Below are 27,957 nucleotides of genomic sequence, written 5' to 3' on the forward strand. Positions count from 1 at the left end.
GGAGTGGGTAGCTTTTCCCTTCTCCAGGGGATCTTCCCAACCCAGGGATCAAACCCAGGTCTCCCACGTTGCAGGAGGAGTCTTTACCAGCTGAGCCACAAGGGAAATGAAATATCAAATGTTAAAAGTACTTGTTTAAAAGACAAGACAAGGGTATGTCTCAGGGTGAGGGGAGAAGAACAGTATGTACGCTACAGTAGTTTAGAGCAGTCTAGTCCTAGCTCTGTCATTTACCAGCCTTAAGTATTTTGGCACAAAACCAAACTCTAACTCTATGAGCCTTGGGCTCTCCACTGTGAAGTGAGTTTGATAAACCCTGCCTTGTCAGGTATTTATGGAAAGCATCTGTCACAGCACCTGTCTCTATTGAGAAATTAGGGGCAATCGCAGTTATTATGATGATCTTGACCTCAGATGTTACATCAGCTGGGTTTCTTTTCTTTTTTTGCATCTATCAGATGTCAGAAACTATGCAGCGTTCTAACCAAAAGAAAAAAAAAAATGACCCAACCTCCCCAATCAGCCAAAATTCTGCTTAGCAATGAAACCAAATTAATACATTCTCTCCACCCACTCTTTACCCTGCTTCTTTTTTGTTCTTCTTGAAGTAGAGAGTCTCTCAGCCTCTTCCATAGAATGACAGCTTCCCTGGAAACTATAATTGAATGGGCAGAAACTGGGAGTTTCTTTGACTAAACATCGCCAGTACAGGCATGAAAGACTTCTTAAAAGCAGATGCTCAATTAATGTTTGTGTAAAAGAAGAGCCACAAATAAATCATTTGCTTTAATTTATATTTTCAAACAATCTTGAAAACCATAAGCAGATCCAAGCATATATCTTTTATATTTACAAAAAGGGAGACTAAACAGAGAGTAAAGCAAACCAAAAATTGAAGAACTTTTGGCTATCTCTCTATGTATCTATGTTCTGAGCTTCTATTAGTGTGGTGTCTTTCACATGTCTAAGGATATTCTTATCCTAAAGTGATGTTATTCTCATCCGGGATCACAAAAGTGATATGAGGATTTCCAATATGCATTTCAAAAAACAAAATTGTTACTCATAAATTTCACAAACAGCAAGGTGTGTGGGACCCATTTTACTCAAATACTTCTATCATGAACCTAAATAAACTTTCTGTTGAAAAAACAAAGAACTGAAAACGAGGCGGGGGGGGGGGGTGGAGAAATCACAGGAACACAGGTTGACAGGCTTTTCTGACCACAAAGTGAAGAACGGCCTTCAGACGACACTAGGGGCGAGATGAGTGGCTGGATGCGGCCCTAGCGTGGGCACTGGCTGCAGCAGAAATGCCAGGCCTGGCTGAGGCAAGATACTCAGCCTGGGCTGCAGCAGAAGGGCCATCCCAGACCGAGGCAGACATGCCTGCAGTAACCCAGGCAGACATGCCAGCCATGCCCGAAGCAGAAGTGCCAGCCATGCCCGAGGCAGAAGTGCCAGCCATGCCCGAGGCAGAAGTGCCAACCCTGGCTGCAGCTCTGGCCCCGGTGCTCTCTACTTCCTGTCTGAAAGATTCCTCATACTGCGCCAGGCAGGCATCAGGGACTGTATCATTGACCTTGGCCAAAAACTCCAAGACTTTATTCTTGTTGGTTTCTGTAAGCGCTTTAGGACCCCAGAGGAACTCATAGCGAGGGGGATTGCTGCCAGGCACCTGGCGGTACTCCAGGTACTCTTCCCGCACCAGATCTTCTGTGATGAGCTTCCTGGTGTCTCCAAAGATGAAGTGCCTTCTTCCATCATAGATTCCCAGAATATTCAGGAACTTCCAGATGTGCTCCTCAGAGATACGGGGGCCATTCAGGTAGATGAAACTCAGCAGAGGCATTAGAAGACCATTCTTAGGCAGCCCCAAGTCACCTCTCATAGACTCACTGTCGCTGAAATCTAGGTTGCTCACCAGGGTATAGCAGTGACTGTTGGGTCTGACTTCCTTCAGCACCAGGCCAAACACAATCTCCATGTGCTCAGAGGCCCTGCTGAGGATCTCTGGGAATTGCTTCATGTACCTTCTACCGATTGCCTTCAGCATTTCAGACCTCTTAATGAGCTCCCTCATCTTATACTTATACAGCATGTGCTGCACCAACATCTGTGCCTTCTTGGTCAGAAGATCTCTGTGAGAGCTCGCAGCAGCAGCGGAGGCCTGGGAGGAATTTTCACCTTCCTGAACTTGGCCCCTGGCACCTACACCAGATCTCGAGCGTGCTGTGCCACCACCACCAGATCTTTTGGGTATAGCACCTGCAGCAGCACTGGTGGTGCCTTGGGCTCCCTGACGCCCCTTGGGGGTGCCAGCAGCAGACAAGCTTGAGGGAGCACTCTCCGAATCAGGAAGGGAGGAGGAGGTGGTCTCTTCTCCCCGAGATGTGGTGGCCTGATCATGAAGAACCTGGATCTCAGACCTGGCCTGGTGATGTTTCTCACGAGCACGGACCTTACTCTTCTGCCCACGGGGCATGATGGCTGTGGTCAGGGACTACAGGCAGGATTCTGGGCCAGTAGACAGGAGATTGGGGCACCTGGAGGATGGAGAATGAGGTGACATGAGCACCTTAAAACAGGGAGATTCTACCTTGGCCTAGTCAAAGGCCACCTCTGCAGGTGTCCTTGAGGACACTGCCCTAGGAACCCACAAGCCTCCTGTTTTCCTGCTCAGCCTGTCCCCACATAATCCCACAGAGGAAGAACAGAGGCCTTAGACATTTCCTCTGCATCCTCTCAGCCCTGCTTTGGATTTACTGAGGTGACAGCAGGTCCCAGCAGTGGGGTCCTCTCAGCTCATCTTTAGTATTACCATGTCAAGTCCTGGCAGACCCTGTGCACCCTTCTCTCTGCTACTCTGATACAGACACTTTAGACCTCCACATGATCCAGAAGCAAGTGAAAGGATGCCTCAGTCCACCTCCCTCCAAGGGGATACCCAGTGCTGAGAGCTCAGTAGGGTTTTTTCCATCCCGAGTTCACTGGGATCATCATTCAAGGTCCTTACCTTGGCTCCTTAAAACACTGGGCACCATTCTCCATTTGCTGACTGGTGGCTGCACCTTCAGACTAGACATTTCCCCTCCCCTACACTTGCTATAAAGCAGTGAAGTAGATGCTCAACCTGACAGTCCTTCCCTGAGATTTCCTGGGCTGAAATCCAAGGGTTGGGATAAATGCATTGAGTACTCACTCAGGTTCCTCAACTAGGCTCCTGGCAGAGAAGCTCCCCTTTCTCCTGAATTGATGCCTGGGTGATAGTAAAAGCCAATCACTCTGTGTCCCAACAGGAGGAAGTTAAGATGACCTTATCTTATCAAACACAGTCTTCTAAGAACAGGTGCTGTTACAGGCAGGTTGATGTCCCTGTGGTCCCACACAGATCCCAATTCAAGGCCTATAGTATTTTTTTGCTTCTCTTTTCTTCTCTATGTTTTTTGTAAAATTAAATGTATTTACTATTGATTGGAGGATGATCACTTTACAGTATTGTGTTTGTTTCAGCCGCACATCAATAAGAATGAACCATAGGTATAGCTTATGTCCCCTCCCTCTTGAAACTCCCTCGCACCTCCCACCCCATCCCACTCCCCTAAGCTATTACAGAGCACTGGGTTTGAGCTCTCTGTGTCATACGACTAATTCCCACCAGTTATCTATTTCATATATGGTAATGTGTATGTTTTCAATGTTACTCTCTCAGTCTGTCCCTCCCTCTCTTTCCCCCACTGTGTCCACGAGTGTGTTCTCTATGTCTGCATCTCCACTGCTGCCCTGCAAATAGGTTCATCAGTACCATCTTTCTGAAATCCATGTATATGTGTTAATATACAATATTGGCTTTCCTCTTTCTGACTTAATTCACTCTGCATAAAAAATTAGGACTAGAATTACCACATCAGCCAACAATCCCATTACTGGGCATATTCCCTGAGGAAACAGTAACTTAAAAAACACTTGTACTCCAATGTTCGTTGCAGCACTCTTTACAATAGCCAGTACACAGAAGCAACAAAGGTCTACATTTGACTTATGACAGGGTGTAAAATTTCTCTGACCAGAGAAAAATTTCTCAGACCACACCCCTCGGACCAGGGCGGAGTGGTCTGAGGGGTGTTGCTTTTCCCCTTTAGCCCGCAGTGGGAACTGCCATGTATTCTTGAGGTCTCAAGGGGATGATGACAGGGAGGATGTGGTCTGAATGATGTGGTGTGGAACATCCCCACAGCCCCAGAGGTTCTCACCATCCCACAAGGGAACCTGAAACTCTCCCTTCCCAACCTGACGCTCCCCACTTTGACCTGGTGTCTCCCTTCCCTGAGATGATCTGGGAAATGTCATGTCAAAACGCCCGATTCTCCCAGTCCTCAAAATAGGACTGGCGCTTTCTGTGACTCCATTTCTTATGGGAGGAGCCCCCATCCTGACGCAGTGTCACAGCCATTAATATTGTTGGGGACTAGGTCCCTTTGTTGAACTGGGTTTATTCCATTACAGCAAGGCTCTCACTTCCCCAAAACCACCTCCAGTGGACACCAGGGGGCACCACAATTGGCCAGCTCTACCCAGGGCATCCTAGAGCCCAGTATAGGGGGGCCGCTCAGTGTGGCCCCCTTGGCGGTGTCGAAGTCTGCTCATCAGCCCTCAGGGCCCTCATCTAGGTCCTAGAGCTCCTCCAGGGGTAGAATCCGGGCCTACCCCCACAGACCAACACCGTAGCCTGAGACACTCTAGACCACATTCAGCCGATAGCTCCGAGAGACTCATAAGAGCCATATCACAGGGGTGGGATGTGGATGGGTGACTTTTATTACTAGGAGGGTTGGGAAAGTCCCTTCAGCTCCATTAGGTCCTCACCTTGGTTCTGGATGAGTCCTGGACACTAAGTCTCCGCCAAACAATCCCTGCGGCTACCGGTCAATCCGTTGACTTTCAAAGCGGAAGTGGAGGGGGGCTGCGTAAGGTCCTACGTGGGGTCTCTCAGGGATAACGGCAGGGACAGCGTGCTACGGGAACCCCAGTAGCTCAATATTCATCCGTCCTTGGGTCTTCCTTGTGCACTGTATCAAAGCCCAGGATGCCGCCTCCTATGAACCCGAGTCTTCCAGCTCCCAGACAAAGCCGCTGCCTTCCCAAGTGCCTAGTGGTGGGAGGCCAGCTCTGCCCTGAGCATCTCTGCTTGTCAGGTGGGTTGCCACTCTGTGAGCCTCCTTCGCTGGGGGAGAGATCCTCTCACTAGCACTAATGGTCTTCACCTTATGTCCAGTTATGTTCAAGACACCCCATTCTGCAGATCTGGGTTCTGATCTGGCTAGAGGAGACTCAGCCCTCCCTAACATCACACAGGTTGAATGAGCGGACCACTCAGATGTAGCTCCTGTGGGCTTCTCAGGGCTAAGAATTTACAGAATTCTGTTTGGCTCCGTCTGCAGGGGTCCCCGCTAAGACTCAGCATTGCATGTGAGGTCCTCCTTGGATTCAGGTCCCTCACTCTGCGAAACTGCAGCCGATTGTATTAGACAGAGGTCTCACCTCGCTAAAACTTTCTAGACTGAAATCAACCAGACATCTGTGCCCAAGCTTCCTAGGGACCACAGCATCAGTGATTTTCCAGGGCATCCTTTTATAGGGTGTGCTACTGTGAGTACACTTTCAGGTCCTCACATTGACATATGAGGAATCCTGTAACTCCACTCTCTGTCTTATGAAGCTTCTTGTCTTACATCAAGGTCCTAGTCTCCTGAGAATTCCAAGTTGGAAATCAGGATGATCCTCATATGATCCTAGTCCATCGGGGCCTCTGAGAATAGACAGTGGGGATGCAACTTGAGTCCTTCTGATTCCTCTTGCTTAGCATCCTCACTACATCTACCACAGCCTGGGACTGCTCCTTCTACTGATCTAAGATTCCTCTTCTTAGTCTTTGGGTGACCACTATATTCAGGGGTGATTGTCTCCTTATTCCTCCTTCATGGAGGTTCCCATATCAGCTTCTGTCCCTCGATTAAAGTCTTCCTGGGGAATGCATATTCCTACAAACAGTGAGCAGTTACCCTATAGCAAATCTTGGAGAAAATGGGTCTCAGTCCCAAAAGTGATGTAAGATTAGGAAAATGCAGCAGAAATTAAGGAGCTCAGGACAGATGTTATGATGTCAAAGAGATAGAGGTGATATATTCCTGCTCTTCAGCCAGATTTAGGGTGTGTGCTTAATCGCTGTCATGTTCCACTCTTTGTGACCCCATGTACTGTAGCTCGCCAGGCTCCCATGTCCATGCAGATTCTCCAGGCAAGAATACTGAAGTGTGTTATATGCCCTCCACCAGGGATTGTGCCCAACCCAGAGATCGAACCCAGGTTTCCCACATTGCAGGCGCATTCGGTACCATCTGAGTCACCAGATTTAGGGTAGTTTTAAAATATTTACTCTCGGCACCTCCCTGTTGGTCCAGTGGTTATGCGCTCCCAATGCAGGGGTCCTAGGTTTGATCCCTCGTCAGGTAACTTGATCCCACATGCCACAACTAAAAATCTCACATTCAACAACTAAGAGTTCTCCTGCCACAACTAAAATCTCACATTCCACAACTAAAGAGCCTGCATGTGGCAACAAAGATTCCAAGTGTCACAACTAAGACCCAGAGCAGTCAAAAAATAGAAATAACTATTTTTAATTAAAACAAATAAAATGTTTACTTTCTACATAGACGGATAGCGCCAGATAATCTTGTAAGCCCTCGATCACTTGAGGGTGTCTGAATTTCCGCATGCAGTTGATCATTTGATAACTGAGCATTATCTCCTTCTCTCCTTTATTCACACCTCTTAATTATTTTGGTGTTTGTATTGCCTTGGCTATGTATTCCATCCCAGTGTTTTCGTCACAGAGTCCTTTCTGTCACTCAAGATACATGTTGGAGTGCTAGAAGACAGTGAATTAACTGACTCATGAGCACCTCAGGCCAGGACAAGTGGAAGGGTACATGCTGTGGACAAATTCAGACCAGCGCTCTAGTCCCAGCTCTGTCTCTTATCAGTTGTGTGGACTTGGGTCCATCCCCAAACTCGGGGAGCCTCCGGTGAAGTGGCTTTTGTAGGGCTAGTGGCATGTAGCTAAAGCACCTGGCACACGACCTGGACCACACTGGACTTTACACAATATCTGTTTTTACTATGATTATGAACAGTTTCATCCTGGAGGATACCACCGACCCTGAGGAATCTTTTAAATCCAGGAGATGTCAGAGAATCTGTGGCATTCTCGGACATGGAACACCAAATCAGTCCAAAATGCTGTTTAGAAAGAATCTTTCCTTTCCATTACTAGATTGTATTTTGAGTGTGGGGGTACTTCTTAACTGAAAGAAATTCAAAGAATCTAAATTTGATTCTGAGACTAATTCTGTCTTCCTTCCCGGCTGCTCTTTCATCTGAACAACTCCTAGAGACTTCCTTAGTGGTCCAGGGGTTGACTCTGCACTCCCAATGCAGGAGGCCCGGGTTCCACTGCTGATCAGAGGACTAGGTCCCACAGACAACAGCTTCACCGCAACTAACAGTTCACAAGCCACAACTAAAGATCCTATATGCCACAACTGAAACATTTCTCATGCTGCAACTAAAGAACTCTCAGGCTGCAAGGAAGATCAAGGATCATGCATGCCAAAGATAAGACCAAGCATAGCCAAATAAATAAGTAACTAAATAATATAAGCCCCCATCTTCATCAATTTCACCATCACTTAAAATAGACTCACCTCACAGACTTTGGTGGAATTATCAACGTAGCCAAAAACGCTGAATGGAACGCCCTTTCAATAAAATGAGCTCTGTTTCCACGACTCACAGCAAAGAGTGTCAGCCCACTGGCTTCTGAGTTTCCGGGTTCATTCTACTACTACTTTTATTTCACAGAATCTCCTTGGAGATGATGTGCATGAAACATCTAGGTTGTGCACTGTGTTCACGGGCACTGGGACAGGAGCACAGGGCACATTCCATCCCCTCCCCAGGGGGGATTTCTCTCTGGTCTACTCCTGTTGCTCTTTAATCACTCGGTTGTGTCTGACCCTTTTCTACCCCATGGACTGAACAGATTGCTCTGTCCATGGGATTCTCCAGGCAAAAATACTGGATTGGGTAGCCATTTCCTCTTCCAGGGGCAGCTTCCTGACCCAGGGATTGAACCCATGTCTCCTGCATTGGTGGGTGGGTTCTTTACCACTGAACCACCTTGGAAGCCCCATAATTCCATAGCAATTTTTCAGGGTGGTTTTCCATTCCAGGCTTAAGTCTCTCAACTTTGAGACCCGCCATCTGAGGGTCTGACCCCTATTCAGTGTTTCCACAGCCTCCCTGGTGGGCTCGCCCTGTAGCCTAACTTAAAACTACCTTCCACTGCCAGACTTTTATTGTCCTAAAGTCTCCAAGTGCCTTGCCTCAGTGTATTTACACTAGACTCCTCATGAGGAAGCCCTCAATCCCCTCACCTCCTTACACCTCATTTTTATTGGGCCCCTAGATCTCAGTTCACCAGCTCCTTTATATGAATGCTGCTCTTAGACTCTAGAATTCTATAAGAAGGGGTTGAGTTTATTTTTCTTAGCATCCCCAAAACCACCCAGAAGCCTTCCAAAGAGCAGATGCTAAATTGATATTTGAACAATTACAGTGCAAATGTGCAAGAAAGCAATTTACTGGGATTTCACTTCTCCCACATTCTTAAATAAGTGAAGCCAATCCAGGTAAATAAAGTTCAATATTACAAAGAAAGACTAAAACAAATAAAACAAATGAAGAAGTGAATACCTCTTAAGATTTTTTTCTGTATCTGATAATCTCACAGACTTCACTGTGGAAAAATTTCCATTTTCACAAAAGAAAAACCATATTCCAATATCATGTTATCTTGTTCCGAATGACAAGAAATGATTCAAGAATTTTAGTCTGTGCTATGTAATATGAAATTTCTTATTTTTCGACTTGATAATCTGCAGTACATGTGGGAGCTCTGCCATTAGTATACTTGGACTCTGAAGCTAAACACATCTTTAATTAAAGGGAACAACATTTAAAAACAGAGAAAAGAAAAACCTCCAATTTGTGCATATTGTATAGGAACACAAATACGTTATATGCTGAATTTCCATGAGCCCCACCGTGGCCCTCCGCTACTGTAAAGATTGCCTGCTTTCTTGAAATGCAATGTGAAGTATCTGCTCAGACTTCACTAGGGGTGGGAGGAAATTTGGACATGCTCTGGAAAGTGCACTGGCCTTGGCACCATAGGAGCCCTGGCTGCAGCTCTGGCTCTGGCTCTCTCTTCTTCAGCTCTCAAAGCCTTTTCATACAAGAATGGGAAGGCACTGTACTTGGTATCATCGACATTAGCCCCAGACTCCCACATTGTTTTATATATCTATATCTATCATGGAAGCACTCCATATTAGTTTACAAAATTGTACTCATTCCTTTTTATAGCTTCGTAGTACTCCACTCTGTGGATATATCATGTTCCCTCAATTAACATGTGCATAGGCATTTACGTATTTTCATATGGTTGTGGATGTCTCTTCAGAGTTAATTTCTGAAAACACTGAATTACTGGCTCAAATGTAAAAGCACATTTAATTTTCTGACATTACCAAATTGTATTTATGCTCTAATCTCATTCTTTGACATGTAGCTCTCAAAGAATGAGATCAGTATATTCTCTAACACTATATACAAAAGTAAACTGAAAAGGGATTAAAGACCTAGCTATAAGAGTGGAAACCATAAAACTCTTAGAAGATAATATGAGCAGAACACTCTTTGACATAAATCATAGCAATAGTTTTTTGGATCTGTCTCCTAAAGCTAGGGAAATAAAAGCAAATTAAAGTTAAAAGCTTTTGCACAGCAAAGGAAACCATCAACAATATGAAAAGCCAACCTCCCATATGGGAGAAAATACTTGCCAATGATATAACCAATAAGGGGTTAATATCCGAAATATATAAATAGTTGATATAACAGTTTTTAAAAAATCAAGAAAAAGATGGGCAGAAGACTTAAATACACATTTTTCTAAAGAAGACATACAGCTGGCTAAGAGGCACATGAAAAGATGTTCAACATCATTAATCATCATATGAATGCAAATTTAAACCACAATGAGGTATTATCTTATACCTATCAGAAGGGCTATCATCCAAAAAGAACAGAAGTAAATGTTGATGAGCATGTGGACACGATCTGTACACTGTTGGTGGGAATGTCAATTGGTGCAGCCACCATGGATAACAGTAAGGAGGGTCCTCAAAATCTAAAACCAGAACTAACACATGACCCAGAAAACCCACTCCCGGGTGTATATCTGAAAGGAAAAAAAAAAAAAAAGAACCCACTAATTTGCATGGTCTCCATCAGGTACTCGATGCTTGTCTGAGTCTAAGGGTTTCCACTGCTTGTTTCCCCTTCCCCTCCAGCCTCATCTACTCTCTGCCAGTGACCCCATCCAGGTCCAACCTCCCTGTTTATTAAGAAGGCACCTTTGTCTGGCAGAGCCAGTGTGAGATGAAGAGAGAGTCCTTCCCAGCCACCAGATAATCAGGAGTTTTGGCTGGACCTTTGAGCACACACTGAGACAGTGAGGAGTCAGACAAAAAGCACAGACTGTGGCGCTGAAATGGATTAATAAGGAACTTAGTGAGGTGGGCAGGGACCCTCCAGCACAATATTCTACAGGTCCAGTTGGGGATGATACATTTCATTGGCAAACCACAACTATGAAAAAGAACGGCAGCCCATATTGAGGCAGTGTATTCTCTCTGACAATTCATTTCCCTAAAAACTACCCCTTCACACTACCTAAGGGTGCATTTGCAACAGAATTTATCATCCAGACATGAACACTAATGGCAACACTCAGTTCACTACTCTAAGATCACTGTGGTCTCTTGCTTTAATGATTTCTAAAGTTCTGATATCCATTTGTTCACTGCTATGTGATCTGAACCCAGATGATAGCCTCCACAGTGCCAGAGGTTGCATAGATCTATAAAACAGAAATAAGTACAAAAGAATTTTTCAGGAATGTACTCAGAAGTATGCCATGTGATGCTACCTTAAAGTCAGAATAATCTGCATTAAAGCTGGAATAAAGTTTCAGTTCAGTTTAGTCGCTCAGTCGTGTCCAACTCTTTGTGACCCCATGAATTGCACACGCCAGGCCTCCCTCTCCATCACCAACTCCCGCAGTTCACTCAAACTCACATCCATCGAGTCGGTGATGCCATCCAGCCATCTCATCCTCTGTCCTCCCCTTCTCCTCCTGCTCCCAATCCCTCCCAGCATCAGAGTCTTTTCCAATGAATCAACTCTTTACATGAGGTGGCCAAAGTATTGGAGTTTCTGCTTTAGCATCAGTCCTTCCAAAGAAATCCCAGGGCTGATCTCCTTCAGAATGGACTGGTTGGATCTCCTTGTAGTACAAGGGACTCTCAAGAGTCTTCTCCAACAGCACAGTTCAAAAGCATCAATTCTTCGGCACTCAACTTAAATTATTGCTAAAAATGAAAAAAAAAAAAAAAACCAAAAACCACTAATTTGAAAAGATCCACACACACACAATGGAATATTACTCAGTCATAAAAAAGAATGAACTTTTGCCATTTTCAAGAACATGGATTGATTGGAAGGCATTATGTTAAGTGAAATAGGTGAGATAGAGGAAGACAAATGCTGTAGAATACCATTTATTTGGAGAATTAAAAAAAAACAGACTAGGGAGATGAAGCAGACTCACAGATACAGAGAACAAGCTAGCAGTGGTTACCGGGGAGAGCAGCAAGGGGGAGGGTAAGGGCAGGGATAGAAGATTAAGAGGTGCAAACTTATAGGTCTAAAATAGATAAGCTACAAGGATATATTGCAAAACAAGGGGGAAATAGCCAATATTTTATAACAAGTATAAATGGAACATCACATTTACAAATTGTGAATCACTTTGTTGTGTCCCTGAAACATAAAATATTGTACATGAACTATGAAAATGAAGAGAAAGTGTTAGTTGCTCAGTCTTGTTCTACTCTTTTTGACCCTAAGGACGGTAGCCCGCCAGGCTCCTCTAGCGATGGAATTCTCCAAGTAAGAATTACCCACTGGAGTGGGTAACCATTCCCTTCTCCAGGGGATCTTCCTGACTAAGTGATCAAACCCAGGTCTCCTACATTGCAGGCAGATTTTTTGCCATCTGAGCCACCAGGAAATCCCACAATAACTATAGCTCGCTTTAAAAACATATATATTCTCTCAGGAACTTTCACATATACAATACAGTATTATTAACTATGTGCTTCCCTGGTGGCTCAGTGGTAAAGAATCTGCCTGTAGATGCAGGAGATGCGGGTTCAATTGCTGGGTCGGGAAGATGCCCTGGAGGAGGACACGGCAACCCAATCCAGTATTCTTGCATGGAAAATTCCAGACAGAGGACGCTGGTAAGCTACAATCCATGGGATTGCAGAGAGTAGGAAACCACTTGGCAACTTAACAATGGCAATGATTAAGTACAGTCACCATGCTGTACATTATATCCCTGCTGCTGTTGCTGCTGCTGCTACATCGCTTGAGTCGTGTCCGACTCTGTGCGACCCCATAGACGGCAGCCCACCAGGCTCCCCCGTCCCTGGGATTCTACAGGAAAGAACACTAGGGCTTCTTTATTTTGTAAGTGAAAGTTGTGAATGTTTATGCCATTTGGTCATTTACACCCATTTCATCCATCCTCCAACTCCCTCTTGTGGCAACCGCCAATCTGCATCATGATGGACCTAGAGATCATCATACTGACTGAAGTGACTCAGACAGAGAAGGAGAAATATTATATGACATATCTTAGATGTATAATTTAAAAAGAGATGATACAAATGAATTTAACTACAAAATAGAAAGACTTACAGTCTCAGAGAACAAATTTATGGTTGCCGCTGGGGAACGATGTGGGACAGGGATAATTAGGGGATTTCTGATGGACATGTACACACTGCTATATTTAAAATGGATAAGCAACAAGGATGTACTGTATAACACAGGGAACTCTGCTTAATATTATGTGGCAGTACTGATGGAAGTTTGGGGGAGAGTGGATACGTGTATATGTATGGCTGAGTCCCTTCACTGTTTACCTGAAAACTGTCACAATAGTGTTAATTTGCTATACCCCAACACAAAATAAAAAAGCTAAAATTTTACAAACACTGTGCCTCCAGTGCAAGGGCTGTGAGCTCAAACCCTGGTTGAAGATCCTATGTGCCACATAGCAAACCAATCAACAAAATATCATCACAGAAAAAAGTGATGGGGATCCATGAAAGAAATAATTGATAAGCTAGATTTCAGTGCCTTTAAACTGCTGCTCTATAAAAATACACCAAGAGAACTAGAAGATGAGCCATAGTCTGGGAGAAAATATTTGCAAAAAACATGTCTGATGAAGGCTCTAATCTAAAATATACAAAGAACTCTTAATATTAATAAGAAGAAAACTAACATCTAATAAAAAATGAACAAAAGATAGGAATAGATACCTTGCCCAGGAAGATACCGAGATGCCAAACAAGCATATGGAAAGATGCTCCACATCATATACCATTAGGGAACTGCAAATTAAAAAAAACAAGCAGATACCACGACATGCCTTTCAGAATGGCCAGCATTCAAAGGACTGGCAACACCAAATGCAGCTAAGGACGTGAATCAACAAGAACTCTCATTCCTCGGTAGTGGTGATGCAAATGGTAGAGCCACTTTGGCAGACAGTTTGCAAGTTTCTTAGTAAACTGTACATATTCAACACTGCTTGTAGGAATATAAATTGGTACAGCCAATTTACAGGGAAAACAGTGTAGCAGTTCCTCAAAAAATCAAAAATAACTCATAATACTTTCCGCAATTCCACTACTATCCAAAGGAACTGAAATCAGGACCTCGAAGAGAGCTCTGCACTCCCATGTTCATTGCAGCACTACTCACAATGGCCAAGAAAGGGAAGCATCCTAGGTGTCCAGTGACAGATGAATGGATAAAGAAGGTGCAAAATATACACATAATGGAACACCATTCAGCCTTAAAAAGAAGCTAATCTCTCCAGTTATTACAGCATGGATAAACCTAGAGGACCTGCTGCTACAGTGAAATAAGCCAGACACAGAAGGACAAATACTGCATGTCATTTATATGAAGAATCTAAAATGGTCAAAGTCACAAAAACAGAGTAGAGTGGTGGTTGCCATGGTCTATGGGAGGGTGAATGCAATGGAATTGTAGACTTAAAAAACATTCACAACCTATGAATGAGATAGGGTGCTCAGGGCTGGTGCACTGGGATGACCCTGAGAGATGGGATGGGGAGGCAGGTGAGAGGTGGGGTCAGGAAAGGGAACAATGTACACCCATGGCTGACTCATGTCAATGTATGGCAAAAGCCACTACAATATTGTAAAGTAATTAGCCTCCAATTAAAATAAATAAATTAAAAGAAAAAAAAATCACAGAAAAAGCTGACAGGTATGTTCTCTTTGGTACAAACGTTTAGGACTTCAACCCAGGAGGCAGCATCTCGAGTAACCCTGAGAGAACTCCTCCAAAGAAGGGAGGGGAGGAGCCAGGTTACATAGAAGTTTTGCAACAAAGGGCAGTAGTCTGAATATCAAAAGATTAAGATAAATGAAGGAAAACCAGATAACCCTGGTTAAGGAATTTAGCACTTTTCCATATATGGAAAGATGCAAGAATCGGGGCTCACTGAAATCATTCCTTTGATATGAACTTCACATATCTGGGGCCCGTATCCTGTATTTTTACATCCTGTGTTCCCTCAGGGTTCACCATCCGTGGTGGCTGCAACTGTCGATAACTGACAGTGTTTATTCACTGATACAGCAGGCAGTATTCCAATTCTCAGTATTAATGAAAAGTTACAAAGTTTAATTTTATAAAATGAATAAGTTCTAGGGATCTACTATATAATATACAGCTTATAGTTAAGAATACTATACTGTACACTAAGAGGTCAAATCTTATGGTAAGTGTTCTTATCCCAGATACAAACCATAAAGGGTGAGATAGCATCTGTCAAAATGGCCATCATCAAAAAGTCTATAAACAATAAATGCTGGAGAGGGTGTGGAGAAAAGGGAACTCTCTTGCATTGTTGGTGGGAATGTAAATTGATACAGCCTCTATGGAGAAGAGTATGAAGTTTCCTTAAAAATTCGGACTTAACTACCACATGACTCAACCATCCCACTACTGCGCATAAACCATTAGGAAACCATAACTGAATAAGACACATGTACTCCAATGTTCATTGCCACACTGTTTACAATAGATAGGCCACAGAACCAACCTAGATGTGCATCACCGAATGGATAAAGAAGCTCTGGTTTCTGTATACAATGAAGTACTACTCAGCCATAAAAAGACCATATTTCAGTGAGTTCCAATGTAGTGGGTGAACATAGGGCCTATTATACAGAGTGAAGAAAGTCAGAAAGAGAAATATAAACATCGTATCCTGACACATATACATGGAATCTAGGAGATAGCACTGATGAATGTATTTGCAGGGCAGGATGGAGATGCAGACATAGAGGACAGACTTGGTGACAGGGCTGGACGAGAGGGAAGGACAAACCGAGAGTAATACTGAAACATACACATTACCATATGGAACATCGACAGCCAATGGGGATTTGCTGTGTGATGCAGGGAGCTCAAACTGGTGCTCTGTGAAAACCTAGACAGGTGGGAAGGAGTGGGAGGTGGGGGGATATTCAAGGGGGAGGGGACATATGTATACCTATGGCCGATTGATGTTGATGTATGGCAGAAACCAACACAATATTGTAAAGCAACTATACTCCGATTAAACATAACCTTAAAAAGGATGAGAGGGAAATTCTGGAGGTAATGGATATGTTTATGGCATAAACTGTGGTGGTCATTTCACAGGAGTAGACTTATCTCCAAACTCATCAATAAATAAATCAGAAAAATACTGGTTAGCAAGGAAAACTAGCATATCCCAGTTAAGAGTATGCCACTGAAGGTCACCATGAGGTAGACACCCTCAGTGGATGTAACACAAAGCTCCAAAATGTTTGAAGGGCCCCAAACATACCTATCTCTCACTTGCCCTTTTTCATAAACCACTCCCACTTTCATTCATTTAACCACCCACAAGTGTCTATTCCTTCCCTACTGTTTGCCAAACTACAGTCAAGATAACTTGATTTCAATTATTATTATTTTTTAGTGGCGTGGGCTCTGGCTCCCCCACCGAGGGCAGAGAGCGCCAGTTCAGTGGCTTCAAGGCATCATCCCACCTCAGGGGAGTGCCACCCTGATTTCTGAAAAACTCCATAGACAGAAGACAAGATGATTAAAGCATCTAATCTCCATAGGGTTTCCCTGTACTGGAATAAGAGCAAAGGACACATTCCATGTCAGCTTTACATGATTTTTCTCAGATTTACTCACAATCCCAAAAGCACAGGCAGACTCAGAAAATACTGCAGGTTTGGGTCTCAACCCCCAAAGGAAAGTCCATACCACAACTGAGTCATACGAATTTTTTGGTTTCCCAGTGCTTTCATAAAATTTATGTTTATACTATACTGCAGGTTATTAAGTGGGCAATAGTATTATGCCTCAGAACAATATAGATATCTTAAATTAAAAACACCTCTTTGCTAAAAGAAAAAAGATGGTAACCATTATCTGAGCCTTCGCTGAGTCCATCATTTTTGCTGCTGAGGGTGTGAACATTGCAAGAGGTATCAAAACGTGACAGAAAGACATGAAGTGAGCAAACGGTGTTGGCAACATGGAGCCGAAAGACTTGCTGGAAGCAAGGCTGACTGACACAAACTTTTAATTTGGTAAAGAAAAAGAACAAAGAAAAGAAAAGCAGTACCTGTGAAATACAATAACACAACATGCAACAGAGTGAAGTGTGCCTGTAACTGTTAAGGGCAGTTTCCCATCCAAGGCTTTGTCTTTAAACTATGCATCCCACCATGTGAGAACCTGGTCCCTGGTCACGATTACCACAGCCTCATCCAGCCCGCCATGCACTCAACTTATAATTACTTCCCACCGGAAGACTTATACTTTCCCAAGGCCCACCACTCCCTTGCATGAGGGAATTCACATTTGACTGCTGTCATGTCACCATTTCCTTTACATGACAGCTGCTTCTCGACTCTATAATTTTACGGTCAGTGGCTAGATCTTTTTCTCAGCTCTCCAAGTACTAGCATGGAGTCTTCTATGAGCAGAGGTTAAATTACTGTTTAGGGAATAAATGAGCCTGTGAGCACGAGGATGAATGTCTTAGAATTTAATTTTACATTTTTGAATTAATGAAGCATACACAGTCACTTATAATTTTGTAAAACACAGACTATAAAACATGGGGAAACAAAATACCATCCATCTTACTTTCCCTGTATTTCTTGATGCCACATATTGCCCTGCTTAATTTTTTCATATTGTCAAGGAAATAACATATTGTAATGCCATGCTATCTTGCACCAGCTTATTAAATAAGATGGAAGCTTTCCCATTTGTTTTTTTTTTTAATTTTATTTTATTTTTAAACCTTACATAATTGTATTAGTTCTGCCAAATATCAAAATGAATCCACCACAGGTATACATGTGTTCCCCATACTGAACCCTCCTCCCTCCTCCCTCCCCATACCATCCCTCTGGGTCGTCCCAGTGCACCAGCCCCAAGCATCCAGCATCGTGCATTGAACCTGGACTGGCATCTCGTTTCATACATGACATTTCACATGTTTCAATGCCATTCTCCCAAATCTTCCCACCCTCTCCCTCTCCCACAGAGTTCATAAGCCTGTTCTATACATCAGTGTCTCTTTTGATGTCTCGTACACAGGGTTATTGTTACCATCTTTCTAAATTCCATATATATGCGTTAGTATACTGTATTGGTGTTTTTCCTTCTGGCTTACTTCACTCTGTATAATAGGCTCCAGTTTCATCCACCTCATTAGAACTGATTCAAATGTATTCTTTTTAATGGCTGAGTAATACTCCATTGTGTATATGTACCACAGCTTTCTTATCCATTCATCTGCTGATGGACATCTAGGTTGCTTCCATGTCCTGGCTATTATAAACAGTGCTGCGATGAACATTGGGGTACACGTGTCTCTTTCCCTTCTGGTTTCCTCAGTGTGTATGCCCAGCAGTGGGATTGCTGGATCATAAGGCAGTTCTATTTCCAGTTTTTTAAGGAATCTCCACACTGTTCTCCATAGTGGCTGTACTAGTTTGCATTCCCACCAACAGTGTAAGAGGGTTCCCATTTGTTTTACACAACAGAAAACCTCTTATCCCTAAGACCGATAAACAACAGTGTGACTGATGTCATTGGTACACTTAGATTATAAGCTTTGAGAAGCAACCTTTGAAAAGTAGCAAGAACATAAGAACACAGATTTATCTTTAAATTCCTCATACAGAACACAAACCCCAAGGAATTATACACTGTGCACCCTCTGGGATGCCTCGTTCTATACTACTTATAGAACACTGAATGCTATCTTCAGTCACAAAGTACAGAATTTGGCTCAGCTTCATTAGGTGTGGGAAGAATTGCTGGAGGAACACTGGGACATCCGGTGGCTTGGGCCCTCTCTTCCTCACCTCTCAAAGCTGTGATACCCAGGATCTCTGATAGCTGACAGAAGGGGTGGGGTTGGCGGGGGGAAGAAGACTGGCGGGGTGTTCTACAGTCCTCATTCAGAGTCCCCATCTTCATATCTCTCAGAATCGGACACTCCTCCCTTTCCCGAACTGTGTCCACAAGCCTCCAAACAAAGTTTCACCTCTTAAGAGTTTCGGCAGGGGAGAATTCTGGGAATTCAGTGCATGGGTGCTGCTTTGTGTCACCATCTTTACTGCCCCATGCCTGGTTCGCACTTGGCGCTCTCCCGGTGACTGGAGTTAGGGCCTAGGTTTCCTTCATTTACAGAATCAAGTAATCGCTTACCTTACAGAATGTCTTTCGATCAAGATGTACCAAAGAAATCAGCCTAAGAGAGTTGTAGGAACCGTCCCCTGCTGATCTCAGAGATGAGACTTTGGGCCTTATCTTTGTTACAGGACGGGGGAATGGTCCCTTGAGTCCACATTCAGGTCCTCACCTTGCCTACAGATCAGTCCTGGGAATCCACTCTTAGCCACAGGAACACGCTGAACATCAGTCCGAGCTCTTCACCACCAACACGGAAGTTTTGCAGAGACACTTCCGGCTATGGCTGCCCTGTGCAGGATCTCTGAGGGATAATGGAAGGGGCGGGGCTCTGTGGGGACCCCGTCGTTCAGCGTTCAGCAGTCCCTGGGTCATCACTTAGGGTCCTCACCATGCCATCTGTCAGAGCCCAGGACCCTTAGCACTATGGACTTGAGTCCTCCTGCCCCTAAACGAAGCCCTCACCTCTCAGAGTCCCTAGTGGGGAATCAGGGCACTTCTCTGTGCATCTCTCCTTGACAGGGGCAGCGCCACTCTGTGAGCCTTCCTCCTTGGTGGGAGAGACCCTCTCATGGGCACTGATGGTCCTCATCTTCCTAGTGGTGATGGCCAAGATGCCACCATCCTCAGAACTGAGGTTCCATCCATTCCCTCGCTGAAATCAGAGAGAAATGAAGAGGCTTCTCATCCCTATAACTCTGCCTGGAACGTCTGGGGTTAGGAATAGGGGCAGGGGTCTGTAAAGCCTCCTCATCTGTGGGTCTAGTGATACTTCTTTCTTCACTCAGGCACCTCACCATGGTCCTGGCCAGTCCTGGGACCTGACCCTCCAACCTGAGATTCTCCCTCTACTGAACTGAGGCCATTCTTCTTAGACTGAGACTTTGACCTCACAGAGAACTACAAAGCTTATAAGAGGGAATGTCCTGTCTGGGCATTCTAGGCCTGAGAGGAAGTTTGGGCAGGTCTCTGAATGCCCTGTATTTTATGGTGGTTTTCTCTCTCCAGACCCCACTTATGGGGGCCCAAATTTTGTCTCTCTCTTGGATTAAAAGATTCCTGGGGAACACCACATCTCAGCAAACTCTTGAGCAGTGTCCCTTATGCAAACCTTACAGTTTCATGTCCCAGACTTAACCTGAGATGGGGAAAATAACACAGAAGGCAGGGGGCAGAATAAGGTGTGCTCCCAGAGAAAAATGCTGCTCCATCCTTTTCAAAAGCCAGAGTCAGTCTCTTTTCATGACTTGTTTTAATTGATTGACAGGCATACTTTTCAAACATTCTACTGCATGTAATCATGCTTCACAAATACTGTGTTTCGTTACAAACTGAAAGTTTATGGTAACCATTCATTGAACACATCTATGGCATCATTTTCCCAACATCATGTATTCACTTGGGGTCCCTGTTCCACATATTGTTAATTCGTTAAACATATTAAACTCTTTCCTTATTTATTTCTTATGGTGCTCTGATCAGTTGTCTTTGTTACTATTGTAACATATTTGTAAATTAAGCTATGTGTATTTTTTAGACATCTTCTAGTAAGTGTACAATAGGATTAACAACTTTTATAAGCACTGGGAACCCTCCAAATTCCTAATGCTTTACTCTATGGCCATGTTACCTTTACTGCACTGATCTAGAACCCAAGTCACCATATCTGAGATATGAGTACAATTCTAAAGGAAAAAAGCCATCCAAGATGGTTTTGTACTATTCTGATTGAGGTTATTGGACACTGCACAGAGAGACGATCTTACTGTCCTTATCATCTGTTTCTCTTCGTTATTCATGTCATTTATTGATGTAGCCTTCAAGGCTTTGTGCCTGAAGAAGTGTATTGGAATATATCCAGAGTCCTTGCTTTTATCCCAAGATACATTTGAGTGTTAAGGAACACAAGTTCTGCTTTAGGCCAAGAGGAGTAGAACAGCGTTGGATCTAGAGGAATTCAGAGAGGAATCTAATTCCAGGCCTATCAGTCACTAGTGTTCCCCAGCAAGGGTTCACTGCCTGATGCACCTAGAAGCCAATACTATGGAACACGCTTTTGAGAGACAAACTTTAATCCAAGGTGGAGTAGCAAGAAGACAGGAAGTGGGGCTCTGAAATCTGCCTCCTCAATCCAGAGTTTGAGGTAAAATGAAAGGGTTTAGGGGAACTGCAAACTTGGAACCTAATTGGCTAGTCTTGAATTAGTTCATGTAAGCTATTCATGCTGCTAGAAGCCAGATTTTCCATATTGAAGGACTTCATACAGTTCTCCCCTGGCAACATTCCTACTCTGAGAGTTCCATAGACTGAATCCTCTGGGTTCTGCAGTCATCCTGGAAACATAGGCTCCTTTTTGGCACATGCATAGTGCTGCCTCTAAAAATAACTCAAGGTTTGGTTAATCAACAACCTGTTTTAAGGAGGCAAAACCACTTTAAACTGGTCAATGCTTTATGCTTCAATCCCCCCATTTATCTTTGTACATTCTTCAAGCTTGTGGGAAATCATCCTCAATTTGGTTAATGAGTCTCAAATTCTATAGAAAATGATAATCCCAGGTCCCAGAGTTTTGTACCACCAGGACTGGAGTGTTACATAAGCACTGACAAGGTTGGATTAATTGGTATTTAAGAAAGATGATTATCAGAGGCTTTGTTTCCTTCACATGTCTCTTTTCAGGCTATTGCTTTAAGTTTGGCGTTTTGGTGCCTGGATGGAATTTATTACTATTGGGTCATCTGTCTTGGCTCTTCCTGGCCACTCCTCAGCCCAAACTGAGCTCTGCAGTTGACTGACCAATTTCTTCCACTGTAGTGCTCAAAATAGTTTACATTTTGGCCAGCAAACAGAGCCTGGACCTACTGTGTTTAACCAATGCTTGCTGCCTCTTCCCAGCCTTCATGGATGGAAGTCGACATCAACCAGCACTCTTATCAGGAACTTGAGGTCTCCCTGGAAAGCCCTTGCATTCATTCCTACATTCAGGCTGTAGGAAAGCCTTCAGGGCTTGTCTATCTGTGGCTCAGGGCGCTTTGTTCCTCTCTAGGGAGAAAATGGGCAAACTTGAGGCATCGCCCCTTAATTTAGGACCCAATTCCATCTCCTAGTTTGGTTTCTGGAAAGCGTTGGCTGTATGAGTTCCCTGGAGAAACCACTGAGAAGAATGGATAGTCTCAAGGTGACCACCTTGGATCTGAGGGTTCACTTAAAGAACCCTGAAAAGTTTTCCATTATTATATGTGGTTGTCAAACTGTAGCTTGAAAGGCACATGTGCTACCCAGCTTCCAAGGAATCTGTCCCACCAGTTCCAAGACTGGAGCCCATTTGGTCACAGGCTCCTAGTATTTCTGCCCCGCCATGTGCTGAGGGCATGCTTGTCTACTGAGGAGGGTCCTATAGAAGTTCAGGGTCTGTCTCAGTCTCCATGTAGAAAAACTTATCTAGTGAGTAGGAGGCTGAGAGAGTGATTGCATCCCATTGAAGAAAGTGAAAGAGGAAGCTGTCTTAGACTCAGGCAGAGCTGACTTTCAGAGAGCAATTCAGGAGCACACACATTCAAACACCGATTTCCTCACTTCCTTTCTGAGCATGCTGGGGTTTAATCTTTCTGGTAGAAGACCTAAATACTTTATCCCTCCAGCAGAGATCACCGACAAGCAAATCTAGATGTCTGGGCAATTTCCAGGGGAAATACATTCACTCCAAGGCCTCTGTGTAGCCCATGGCCTTTTAGACCACAACCAATGGCTATTTTTCCTGGTAAAATTTCATTTTTAACATCACGCATGCCCAAATATATAAAAGTAGTTCAGTACTACCTCCCTGCTATTCTGGCTGATACAGAATAGGACTAGACTTTTTAGTGAGGAAACACCAGAATGTGCCCTATTGTATGAAATTCCTTAGCTGGATTACGGTGCATTCTTCTGTGTGGTGGTGGAGGGTACTTTTCCTGCTTTATACTCCCTCATCTTACATTTATACTCACACAACTACAAGGTAATCAGGACTGGTTTCATTAAGAATACACTCGTGTGGAACTCCAAGTATCATAAGAGACTACTACAAACAACTATATGCAAATAAAATGGACAATCTAGAAGACAAGCACAGATTCTTAGAGAGGTACAGCCTTTCAAGACTAAACAAGGAAGAAATAGAGAACGTGAGTAGATGGATCACAAGTACTGAAAGAGTGATTTAAAATTTTCCAATAAAATGTCCAGGACCAGGGGGCTTCTCGGGTAATTCAAACAAACACTTAGAGATTCTATCAACCTCTTCCAAAAAGAATTACAGAGGGAGGAACACTCCCAAGCTCATTCTATGAGGCCACCATCACCCTGAGAGCAAAACCAGACAGAGAAGCACGCACGAAACCAAAAAAAAGAAAAGAAAAGAAAAGAAAATGACAGGCCAATATCACTGAAGAACCCAGATGGAAAAATCCTGAACAAAATACTAGTGAACCAAAAAAGACAGTCTCTTCAATAAGTGGTGCCTTGAAAACTGGACAGTTACATGTAAAATAATGAATTTAGAACATTCTGTAATACCATACAAAAAAATAAACTCAAAATGGATGAAAGACTGAAATGTAAACCCAGATTCTATAAAACCCTCAGAGGAAAACCTAGGCAGAACACTCACTGTTTGACACAAGTTGCAGCAGTATTTTTTTCTTTTAGTAAAATGGTTTTTGATCCACCTCCTGGAGTAATGAAAATAAAAAGAAAAACAAACAGGTGACCTTTAATTAAAGTCAAAAGCTTCCACACAGCAAAAAGAAACCAAAAACAAAAAGACAACTCACAGAATCAGAGGAAATATTTGCAAACAAAGCAAACAACAGTGCAATTATCTCCAAAATATATAAATAGCTCATGCACCTCTGTGTCAAATAAACAATCCCATAAAAAAGTAGGCAGAGTGTATAAACAAACATTCCTTCAAAGAAGACATACAAATGACCAAAAAGCATATGAAAAGATGCTCAACATCACTAAGTATCAGAAAAATGCAAATGAAAAGTACAATGAGGTATCACCTCACACCAGCCAGAATGGTCATCATCCCCAAATCTGCAAACAATAAATGATGGAGTGTGGAAAAAAGGGAACACTGTTGCACTCTCGGTGGGAATGCAAATTGACACAGTCACTATGGAGAACATTATGGAAGTTCCTTGAAAAATGAAAAATAGAGTTACCATATGATTTACCAATCCCACTCCTGGTACATATCCAGAGAAAACCATGATTCATAAATATACATGCACTTCAGTCTTCATTGCAGCACTATTTACATTAGCGAAGATATCAGTTCAGTTCAGTTCAGTTGCTCAGTCGTGTCCGACTCTTTGCGACCCCATGAATCGCAGCAAAGATATGGAAGTAACCTAAATGTCTCTTAACAGAGGATTGAATAAAGTAAATGTCATACACATATACAATAGGATATTATTCAGCCATAAAAAGAATTAATTAATGACATGTGCAGCAACATGGATGGACCTAGGGAATGTCATACTAAGTAAAGTAAGACAGAGAAAGACAAATAGCATATGTTATCACTCGGAAGTGGAATCTAATTTTTAAAAAATGACACAAATGAACTTGCTTCCCTGGTGGCTCAGCTAGTAACGAATCTACCTGCAATGTGGGAGACCTGGCTTTGATCCCTGGGTTGGGAAGACCCCCTGGAGAAGGGAATGGCTACCCACTCCAGTATCCTGGTCTGGAGAATTCCATGGACTGTATAGGCCATGGGGTTGCAAAGAGTTGGATAAGACAGTGACTTTCATTTCACTTCACAAATAAACTCATTTACAAAACAGAAACCGACTTATGGATATCAAAAACAAGCTTATGATTACCACTGGAGAAATGTTGGGGGAGGGATACTTTAGGAGCCTGAGATAAACATAGACGACTGTTGTGTCTGACTCTTCGTGACTCCATGGACTGTAGTCCACCAGGACCCTCCATCCATGGAATTTTCCAGGTCAGAATACTGGAGTGAGTTGCTATTTCCTGCTCTAGGGGATCTTCCTGACCCAGGGACTGAACCCACTTCTCTTGTGTCTCCTGCATTGGCAGGTGATTCCTCACCACTGTGCCACTTGGGAAGCCCACATCTACAACTAAGATATATATATATATAATAGCAATAACCCCAAAGCGCCTACTGTATAACACAGGGAACTCTACTCAATAATCTGTAGTAACCTGTATGACAAAACAATCTGAAAATGAGTGAATATGTGTATGTATAACTGAATCACTCTGTTATACACCTGAAACTAACACAACATTTTAAATTAATTATACTCAATAAAACACAATAGAAAAATAATACTACCATAATATCCAGCAATCTGACTCCTGAGCATATATCCTGAGAAAATCATAATTCGAAAATGGAATAATCACCCCAATGTAAATTGCAGCAATATTTACAATACCCAAGACATGGGAGCAAACTAAATGTCCATCAACAGAGGAGTAGATAAACACGTGGTCCAGAAATACAAAGGAATATTACTCAGCCATAGGAAAGAATGCCATTTGCAGCAATATGGATTGACCTAGGGACTATCATATTAACTGAAGTAAGTTAAAGACAAATATATCCTTCATATGTGGAATCTAATTTTAAAAAGTGATTAAATGAACATAATACAAAACAGAAAACTTACAGATCCTGAAAACGAACTTATGGGTACTAAAGGGGAAATGTAGTGAGGGAGGGATAAATCAGGAGCTTGGGATCAACATACATACACCCCTATATATAAAATATATAACCAATAAGGACCTCCTACATAGCACAGGGAACTCTAATCAATATTCTGTGATAACCTAGATGAGAAAAGAAATTGAAAATGAATTTATATATATATATATGTGTGTGTGTGTGTGTGTGTGTATGTGTGTAACAGTACTACTTTGCTATATTCCTAAAACTAACACAACATTGTAAAACTATACTCCAATAAATTAAAAAAAACAGACTACCTGGGCATATATCTGAAGAAAACCATACTTTGAATAGGAGCAAGCACCCCCATGTTCCTTGCAGCACTGTTTACAAGAACCAAGACATGGAAACAACCTAAAGGTCCATCAACAGATGCAAAAGATGTGATACATAAATACAATGGAAGAATACTCAGCCATAAGAAAGAATGAAAGAATGCCATTTTCAGCAACATGGATAGACCTAGAGATTGTCTGAGTAAGTCAAAGACAAATACCGTAGTATATTGCTCACAGGAAAATCTAATTTTTTTAAATGACACTAATGGACTTATTTACAAAACAGAAACAGACTCGCACAATTTGAAACAGATTTAGGGTTACCAAAGGAGAACTTTGTGGGCAAGGATACATTAGAAGCTTGAGATGAACATACACATACAACCAATATAGAAAATAGATAACTGAACAGGACCTCCTATACTCAATATTCTCTAATAGCCTATATGGGAAAAGAATCTGGAAAAGATTGAATATATGTGTAACTGAATCACTTTGCTGTACACCTGAAACTAACACAAGATTGTAAATCAACATATCTCCAATAATTTTTTTTTTCAAAGAATATCCATCTGTAACAATACCTCTGTGCTGTCACCTTAGGCAAAGGGGAAAACCCCCATCACCTCCATAAAGCAAAGTTTCCAGTCCAGGAGCAAGGTGTTTTATCTCCCGATTCAGAGGACCCTCATTAACTACAGGTTGAATAAAGTCTCGCCACATTCATCCCATAGCCAACTCCTATTAGCCAATCCCAATACATAAAACAGTCAGACACAGACAAATATAGGCAATTAAATCCAAAGGCCTGGAACCTTAAGCCAGTGTTCAGACCTCTAACCCAATCATTTGAGCACCTCAGTAGCGCTAACCTCTGACACTGTCCTCTTAGGGTGGGTCTTTAACTCAGGACTGTAGCCTTAGGATTCTAATCAGACAGAAGAAACTCTCCTAGGTGGGACTCTAACCCACAGTGGTGGTGTTGTTCTTCAATCAGTTCGTCACATCTGACTCTGTGCAACCCAATGGACTGCAGCATACCAGGCTTCCCTTGTCCTTCACTTTCTTCTTGGGTTTGCTCAAACTCATGCCCATTGAGTCAGTGATGCCATCCAACCATCTCATCCTCTCTAACACACAGTCCTGATGAGATTATTAGACTACAGGCACATTCTAACTTCATATAGCACATTTAGTTATAGGCATATTTTAAGGAGTTTACTCACCCCAAAGATGTCTGATCCAGGAGCTGTTTCCTTCCTTAAAAGTGAAAGGAGCCCCAGAAGCCAGAGGAGCCCAGAGTGCCATGGCTAGCAAACAGGAACCCGAGAGCCAACTCTCTAGACAAACTCAGTATAGGTGGCCACTCAGGGTTGCTGTTGAGGGCCCACCAGGGGCTACAGTGCATCAAGCAGATGGTCACAAGTCCTAAACCTCAACAAGGCTGCCCAGACTAAGGGAACATGGGCTCAAGCCCAATGCTCAGAGAAGTCAATACTTAGGGCAAGAGCTTTAGAGAAAAGAGCTTTACTGCAAGGCCAATCAATGCAGGAGGCAAGGTATCAAATCTCTCTTCAATCCAGGAGCCTGGGTGCAATCTAAGGGGTCAGGGGAATTTCTAACTTGAAAGGTAATTGGCTAGTCTTCAATTAGTCTGTTTCAGCTACTCAGGTTACAGGAAGCCAGGTTTTCCTCCTCAAGGACTTCTCACTTTGTAAATGGCCCAGGGCAATATTTCTCTTCTCTGAGTTTTGCAGACTGAAGAGCTTGGCTCCAGGGTCATCCTGAGGTCATGTGTTCCTTCTTGGACACATGCAGTTCCTTCTTTGTAAAATGACTCAAGGTGTGATTAATCAACAATCT

General features: G+C 43.1%; 1 protein-coding gene and 1 pseudogene across 3 annotated transcripts; one reads left to right on the forward strand and one right to left on the reverse strand.

The window, feature by feature from the left end:
• Window positions 1-523: 523 nt before the first annotated feature.
• LOC139180925 (melanoma-associated antigen B2-like) lies at window positions 524-27,781 on the reverse strand. Of its 3 annotated transcripts, none has more exons than XM_070783550.1 (2): window positions 27,321-27,781; window positions 524-2,546 (listed from the first exon to the last, which is right to left on the reverse strand). In XM_070783550.1, exon 2 carries the CDS (start codon window positions 2,483-2,485, stop codon window positions 1,256-1,258), a length of 1,230 nt encoding a protein of 409 aa, XP_070639651.1. In that variant the 5' UTR covers window positions 2,486-2,546; window positions 27,321-27,781; the 3' UTR covers window positions 524-1,255. The 3 variants fall into 3 exon arrangements, with proteins under 3 accessions (XP_070639651.1, XP_070639650.1, XP_070639652.1); XM_070783549.1 differs by lacking the exon at window positions 27,321-27,781 and adding an exon at window positions 4,867-5,273; XM_070783551.1 differs by lacking the exon at window positions 27,321-27,781 and adding an exon at window positions 3,203-3,333.
• Window positions 10,286-11,110, forward strand: LOC139181580 (ubiquitin-conjugating enzyme E2 D3 pseudogene; annotated as a pseudogene).
• Window positions 27,782-27,957: the final 176 nt, after the last annotated feature.

Source organism: Bos indicus, chromosome X (genome assembly GCF_029378745.1).
Source record: "Bos indicus isolate NIAB-ARS_2022 breed Sahiwal x Tharparkar chromosome X, NIAB-ARS_B.indTharparkar_mat_pri_1.0, whole genome shotgun sequence".
Lineage (NCBI taxonomy): Eukaryota > Metazoa > Chordata > Mammalia > Artiodactyla > Bovidae > Bos > Bos indicus.

Excerpts from the sequence above, each read along its gene's own strand:
- LOC139180925 (XM_070783550.1), bottom strand. The coding sequence starts at position 2,485 with ATGCCCCGTGGGCAGAAGAGTAAGGTCCGTGCTCGTGAGAAACATCAC.